This window comes from Apis dorsata, unplaced genomic scaffold (genome assembly GCF_000469605.1).
Source record: "Apis dorsata unplaced genomic scaffold, Apis dorsata 1.3 scaffold_381, whole genome shotgun sequence".
NCBI classification, from domain to species: Eukaryota; Metazoa; Arthropoda; class Insecta; order Hymenoptera; family Apidae; genus Apis; species Apis dorsata.
Window position 1 is genome coordinate 740568 of NW_006263643.1, and position 8604 is coordinate 749171.

At 22.1% G+C, this 8604-nt stretch overlaps 1 protein-coding gene across 3 annotated transcripts in view; it reads left to right on the forward strand.

Annotated features, from left to right (window-relative positions):
• Positions 1–2717: 2717 nt before the first annotated feature.
• LOC102679959 (carboxypeptidase Q-like) overlaps positions 2718–8604 on the forward strand; it is an 11706-nt gene continuing 5819 nt past the window's right edge. The window contains exons 1-7 of one of the 3 annotated variants that reach the window (XM_006618888.2): positions 2721–2858; positions 4780–5160; positions 5448–5598; positions 6357–6606; positions 7108–7348; positions 7937–8119; positions 8211–8513. In XM_006618888.2, coding sequence (XP_006618951.1) covers positions 4808–5160; positions 5448–5598; positions 6357–6606; positions 7108–7348; positions 7937–8119; positions 8211–8463 — 1431 coding nt within the window. In that variant the 5' untranslated portion in view covers positions 2721–2858; positions 4780–4807 and the 3' untranslated portion in view covers positions 8464–8513. Of the gene's footprint in view, positions 2859–4779; positions 5161–5447; positions 5599–6356; positions 6607–7107; positions 7349–7936; positions 8120–8210; positions 8514–8604 lie in introns of those variants that run through there. The other 2 variants (XM_031512025.1, XM_031512026.1) reach the window with 2 other exon arrangements.

Sequence of the window (8604 nt, forward strand, 5' to 3'; positions counted from 1 at the left end):
ATTATATATAATATATTATATTATATTATATATATTACTTATATTATATATAAGTGAAAATGTTTAATCTACATGAGATTTTTTACTTGATAATCCTTAACATGATTATCTTATCTTGTATAATGTAATATAATAACATTTTGTAAATAAGTATATATATACGAAGTACATATATACATAAACGAATACTTGTATCAGATAAATTGAAAATGATATTCTCTTCTTTATAAATTGGCTTCAAATGATTTCAATATATTTTGCGTGATTTATTCCATTATTTATTCTCAATAGAATAAAATTCTCTAGAATAAAAGAAAGAAAAAAGAGAATCATATTGAAATATATTATCAATATTATGATAGATTCTTTTCGAGATTTTCGTTATTAGGAAAGCAGAGTGTACAAGATAGTTATATGAGAAATACATGATACATATTTATAAGTCTAAACTTGAATATTTCTGCACAAATATATATTGACAATTAAAAAAAGTTATATAATGTAATTAATATTTGCATATGAAATTCATACACAAGCATTCTATGCTAATTATAAACTAAAACATTTTTAATTATTTAATTCAATGATAAATTGAACAGTGATGTGAATTTCAAGAAATATCTTTAATATACTATCATATACATATAATATACACAGATATAAATATATTTATTTTATTATTTTACTTGCGTAAAATATTCATTACAACAATTTTTATTAACAAACTTTTAAAAATTATTGTTCACGAATAAGTTCATAATTGTATTATATTTTATAAATAATTAAAAATAATAATATATAGAAAAAAATATTCTTAAACGAAATATTGATATAATATATTGATATTGAAAATGGAAACAACCTATGAATATCCATTTTTATTATTTTCTTATAAAAACTTGGATTTTCAATACATGTACTCTCATATCTTATATCGCCTTTCAAAAATCGAATCGAGAGGAAAGCATCTGTAAAATAGTCAATACCTGACTAGAATAGATATACACTTGAGTACAATTCACAAGAGAATATTCGCATGGATATGTTATTACGCTCTAAGTCCACGTCTTTACAATCGTTAGAGAACATGTATTTACGTTTTGTTCCGCATCATTAAAAATTTTCACGTTTCGAGCATTTTTATATGAACTATTCCTTATGTGGATAATAACTATACTAAAACCACGATGCCACGGTAGCAACGGCGGTCGCAAAATGCCGGACATTATTAGGAAATCAAAACATTAGAGGAGCCATTTCATTTCGTCTGTTGAAGTTGCCTACATCTCCATCTGTAAACACTAGTTATAATTATTATTATTTTAAGAGATGTTTATAAAAAACGATATTATTGAGTCATGATATCAAAGTTTTAATCTTGTTACGTTAAAAATTAAAATATAATGAAGATTGTAATAATACATATTCCAAAAAAAGAAAACAAGATATAAATTTAAATTTAATTTTAAAACTTCATATTACACAATATATCATTATACATATATCACAATAGTAACATTTTTGTTTCCATTGAAACTCTCGTAATATTTAATTTTAATAAATTATTAATGAATTAATGAAAATGAAAATAAAAAAATTATTATATTACATAATTATCTTCCAAATACTTTCAATTTAAAGATTTCATTTATTGTAATCATAAAGATTTCAAAAAAAAAAAATGAAAATATTAAAAATTGAAATATTAAGTAAAAAGAAAACCGTCTATGATAATACTATAAGAATTCAATTTTGCCCGTAATTTAAAATTGCATACGAATTTTTTTTAAATAAAAATAAAAGTATTTATTCACAAGTATTTAAAATATATTTTAAATACGTTTATTTTTTTTGACAATTTCGAATATCATTTATAAATATTTGTATATTTTATCATTATTATAGATAGATGGAAAGTTGCTGTTCTATTGTTATCTACAAATGATAAAACGCATTTTTTGACATAGATGAGGAATATAATAGATGTGATATGTAGTGACATCTTATGGAACTTTGTAACACACGTTTTGAAATATCGACTTCAAAAAAGAATATTAGAGTATTTCTTGCCATCTAGTATTTTATAATCTAAATATAAAAAGTTAAGTTAAAAAATAGAAAATAAAAATTTATACTTACGTTTTATAATTTTAAAAATTAAAATGTTATCCATTAATTTAATAAATTTTTTACATAAAAAATATAATTCGAAGCCAATTATTTTTTATAAAATAATAATATAATTGTATTCTCATTCTCGATATAATAATTCATATTAAGTAATAATAATTTTTCAAATCTTACTGCTTGAAGATTATTGTGAATTAGAAATTCATTCTGATTAATCATGACCTTTTATCTTTCTTAAAAAAATTCTAAAATCTATTATGATATATTTATCGATAGATCAATACTGTGAATATAGAATTGGTGAGAAATTAAGTAGTGGAAAAAATGCTGATTTGTAATGTAATCAAAGAAAAATTATTTGCATTATTTTATTATAAATGAATTCCATAAAATAAATAAAACATAGGTTTAATATATATTATTATATTTATAATTTATTTTTTATATCATGATTTAAAAACTTCAGATTCTTCATTCCTAGATTCTATATAATTTGACGAGGTCATAGGTTTGTGAATAGAACATAAGTATTCTACGCGAATGATTATTATTACTTCCTTTTTCATTGACGGTTTTCTAACTCCCCTCCACATTCCTATATATACTATACATGTATATATGTTTGAGTCAATCTGATGACTCGTTAGTTAACTGGTGATTTCAGTTGAAATACTGTTGCAAATATTTACATACATACATTTAACTAACTTCGTTTTATTTACATTTAGGTAATTATGAAAGTATAATGTTGAAAAAGTGTTTAAATATTTTAATGTTGAAAAGAAGTTTATTTGAATATATATTTTTTTAAATATTTAATTTCATATTTTATCAGTATAAATATTATATAAATATTAAATATCATATTTCGTTATGTCATATAAATTGTGATTTAATTACAATCGATACACTGTTATGAGAGGTACGGTTATTTGAGTTTAAGTTATTATAAGTTATTAATAGAAATCAATTTTGTATGATATTAACGGAATGCATTGCTTATCAATTATATCTAATTGAAAATAATAATTTTTTGCTGATATATTTAACCTTAAAATTATTATATAAATAATTATTTAATCTTAAAATTATATTATATTAAAGAAATAAGATATTGAATTATGAATACATACAAATTTAATTATGTTTGATATATTTCAGATATTGACTTTTATTCTAAATAAATATTTTATTCATTTAATTTATAATTTAATTAATAATTTAATTTAATTTATTCATTTAATTTCATTTAAATTAACATTAATTTCGATTTTTCGATATTTTTAATTATTTAACAAAAAATTTTATAAATAAAAGTTTATTAATCTACAATTACCAATAAATTATATTTTTAAAATTTTTCAAAGAATTTTTTTTTTTAATATTTATCTCCAATTTTTTTCTTTTTTTTTTTAAACAGAATAGAAAAATAAAATCATAATTGTTTTTATTCAATAATCTTTTTTCTAAATGAATTTATCGTGTATTTCAATAATTTCTTAATATATTAAATAATTATGAATTGATTTTAAAATTTCTTATAGTAATATTTGAAGAAAAGAAAATTGAAAATAATTTATAGAAAATATTTATTTAAAATTGATATAATAAAATAAAATAGATATAGAATTTGAAATAAAAAATGATAAATTAATTGAAAAGAAAATGAATTAAAAATAATTATTTGAAGTAGTGTTTCATAAACGAAAAACATAAGGAAAACATAAAAACATAAAGATAAAACTTGACAAGAGCAAAATTAAATTGCTTACAATTGAAAAATAAATTTTGACAAACATTTTTGTATACTTTTATGTTTGTTTAACTCTAAAATTACTCTTTAGGACAGAAGAACAATTACAAATTAATATTCCAAATTAATTGCATTTAACATAGTCAAAAAAAGAATAAATTATTATTTAAAATTATTTTCATTTAAATTTAAATTTAAATAATTTTGTACAAATATTTTTATTTCTTATTTTAATATATATTATTCAGATCTGATTTTATCATTGCACAGATACTATAGCATAAATAATATAAAATTTTTGTTTTCATTTTTTTCATAAATTATTCAATTATAATAAAAAAATTGAAAGAAAAAATGTGAACACTCAGTATATTAATTTGAATAAAATTATTCTTAATTTTTTTCAAATTCTGTAATTTTTTCAACAATAACGTAATAGAGGATTAATTCTATTATAACAAAACCAGATGGAATATTAAATTAAACAACTAAAACTAATCAATTCATTGAGAGAATAATTAAGAGATCTATTAATTTAATCATTAAAATAAATAGTTAGAATCATTGTAATCAAATATTTTAATTTAATTATATCTTTTATAAATTGTGATTACACCATTATGAATCAGTAATATATTAATTAATCAATTAATTCTAAAACATAAACCAGATGGTTCTAAAACATAAAACAAATTCTTTTATTTTAATATATAAATAATATATTTATTTTAATATACAAATATATAATTTTCTTTTAAGAACATGCTTTAACATGATAAAAATATAATAACATGAAAAATATATATAAAGACTTAAAATTAATATAAACAATTATTTTTAACAAAATATTCATTGGATAATATATCACTATTCATGAAATTTTTTATTATTTTCAGCAAAACTCGTAAATATTCATTCGACAATATGTCACTATCCCTGAAATTTCTAATCGTAACATTGCTTTTCCGGTTACGATTTGCGATAGCAGTTAACATTGAAGAACGAAATAGCGTTAATTCGTATCATTCATTGAAAAATCTCTTGCGAGAGATAGATTCCTACGAACCGGTGGTTCGTACAATAATAAATGAAACTTTATTTGGATCGTTCAAAGGAACCACGTGGAATGAATTAGCTTATTTTACCGACATGTTTGGTCCTAGACTGTCCGGTTCTGAGGTGTTAGAGTATTCCATCGATTATGTGCTGAATAAATCTCTCGAATATGGATTAGAAAATGTCCACGGTGAACCTGTTACCGTGCCACGTTGGATCAGGTAATTTTACTCATTGAAACCAAGGAATAATATCTTAAAAAATAATAATGAAAAATAATAATGAACTTGCTAATTTTAAATTAATTAACATATTATTGATTTTTAATTGCATTATATGCAAGATATATTTAAATAAATTTAAATTATATCTAACAATATTTGTATCTTCCTGACCAATTGCTTAAATTTATCCATCCAATTAATTTTATTATAATGATGTTCTATTATAATAGTAACATAATAAAGATAAAATGCATTGTATATCAATCAAAATGTTTATTTTCCAGAGGAAAAGAATCAGCAACTCTTCTGAAACCAAGAATGAAAGACATTGCTCTTCTAGGATTAGGTACCAGCGTTGGTACTTCACCTGAAGGAATTACAGCTGAAGTTATCGTTGTGAACAATTTTGACGAACTTGACAAAAAGAAAAACAAAGTAAATATATTTCTCTACTTCTTTATAAACAATAATAAGATCTCTTATAATACGAGAGATATATTATTATTATTATTATTACTTTTTCCATACAAAATTAGAAGTAGAAAATTAAAACTTAATAAATAGTTATTTAATTGCATGCAAAGAATAACTCAAAATAAAAAAGCAGGCAAAATTATAATCTAATCACTATCAAAATGGTTTAAAATTATATTTTAGACTTTGTATTTTGAATGTTCATTCAGAGTTTCTTCGTCAATTGAATTTTCTTCTGTTTCAAAATTTTTCTATTCTTTGATTATATAATATCATTATTATTTATCATTTTTTTTTTAATTCTTTTCGGCACAAATTTTTAAAGTAAAAAGAATCCATGTTATATAAAAATTTTATTTTAATAAAAATAGAATTATTTCAATTGTTAAACATATTAAATGACATAAAATAAACAAAAATGAAAAAATAAATCAAGTGATTATATTTGATTATAAAGTGAGATAATAGTTCCATTATATTATATAATTTATGTTTTATTAATTATTCAAATTTTTTAATTTTTAAATTAAAAAGAACATTATCATACATAAAAAGATGAAGCATTTTTTTAATCCATTATGATATAAGAATAATTAATCGCACTATAAGAAAGCAATAGTAATTTTTAGTTTATTTTATAGAAGTATTGCACAAGTATTACTCGAAATTTTGCTATAATACATTTTAATAAAATTTGATTTTTTTTTTGGTCATTTTAGATAGCAGGAAAGATCGTTGTATTTAATGAAAAGTATATTACGTACGGTCAAACAGTGAAATATCGAAGCAAAGGAGCGTCAAAAGCATCGAAATACGGGGCTGTTGCTGCTTTAATTAGATCAATTACACCATATTCGTTGTACACGCCGCACACAGGCATGCAAAGTTACGATCAAAACGTGACCAAGATTCCAGTAGCCTGTATCACTGCTGAGGATGCTAGCTTACTCAGAAGAATGGCGGAAAGGGGTAAACATCGCTTAGAATTTTATATTAATAATAATAAATAAATAATCAAAATAAGTTTCGAATTCTTCAAGTAAGTTTCGAACTTCGTTTAAAATGTCACTCAATAATTTTAATATTTTCAAAGTTTCCAAAATTTAATCATTTTTTACGATGATAGAAATTTTTTAATCTCAAAATGATTCGAACTTTCTGCCATTTTAGAGATTCCAAGCTATTTAAGAATTATTCAATTATTATATTTAATCCACGAAGGAAATAAAGAATATCACTACTTTAATTTTTCCAAAATTTTTAATCCTTTTAAAGGATAGAAGCGATTCATGATGATGAACATTTTTAAAATTTTTCTTAGTCTTCAAAATGATTCGAATTTTAAAGTGAATTGGAAGCATTGAAAGTAATTCAAATTGCATTACTAATTTCTAATCTGTTATCAGAAAAGAAAAATTTTATTTCATGCGAGATTATAGGAATATTTTATTTATAATTTATTTCTTTTAGGTGAAGTACTTGAAATCAATTTGAAAATGGAAGCAACAAATCTACCACCCACGGTATCGCGAAATGTTATTGCCGAATTGCGAGGTTCCACAAATCCTGAGAAAGTTGTCGTTCTTTCTGGCCACATCGATAGTTGGGATGTTGGCCAAGGAGCAATGGACGATGGTGGTGGTGCATTCGTTTCCTGGCAGGCTTTGAAATTATTGAAACATCTTAATTACAGACCACGACGAACAATAAGGTGAGTGTAAAATTGATTTATAAATTATCCAAGTTGAATGATATTAATTTTAATATTTATAATTGCTTTATATTAAAAAAATATTTGTAATTTGTTTCAAAACTTTCACGAAAAAAAAATTAAAAATTATTTGTATCAATCGCATCGATGAATCAATATCATGAATCGAATATAATGTCTAACAATTATTATATTAAAATTGAACGAAATTAATAAATTTTGAATTGAAATATAAAAATAAAATTTTTATATCTATAATTTGTTCTTCACTTATTCAAGTTTAAATTAAATTTTATATCTAAGTTATGAAACATTATTAACAATTCGAAATCTAACGCAATAATTTACAAAAAAAGAAATTAAAATTTTCAAATTAAATTTGAAAAATAAATAGTCTATTTTATTTTTCATCGATATTGAAATATTTTGTTTTCCTTTTATAAAACTTAATTTAACCTAATCTAATGAATAATAATTATTTATCTCACAATTCGATCACATAAAATTATTTAACATGAAACTTCTTTAATATCATATTTTTCAAATCTATAACATATTATTTACATATAAAATTAATAACAATTATAGATTAATCATGTGGACGGCCGAAGAATTTGGAATCATAGGAGCCAGGCAATACATTAAAAATCACAAAGAGGAGGAAAAAAATTTACAATTTGTGATGGAATCTGATTTAGGCACGTTCAAACCTTTGGGCATCTCATTTACTGGAACGCAAGAAGTAAAATTCATTCTCGAAGAAATTTTAAAGTCAGTTTTAAAAAAAGAATTTCATTTATAAACTCTGTCAAATTTTTTAATATCTGCTAAGATCTAACGTTTCGATCTGTTTTACCTTTAGACTCTTCTCAAGTATGGGAGAAATGAAACTTCAAAGTCCAAACGATGGTCCAGATATTGATTATTGGGTAAGAGCAGGTGTACCAGGAGGTTCTCTCTGGACTCAAGACGATAAATACTTCTATTACCATCATACGAACGCAGATACTATGTTGGTCGAGGATCCAGAAGCTCTCGATAGAGGGACTGCCTTATTTGCAGCGTTGTCTTATATACTCGCAGATCTCAGTATTGACCTGCCACGACACAAATGACATTGATGTGGTTGATATTGGTNAAATTGCAATTTTTAATAAGATAAATATTTCTTAAACAAATAAAATAATTTTTAAACAAATAAAATAACTTCAAATTAAAGTTTTGTAAATATAAAACTATTATTTATATCGATTTAT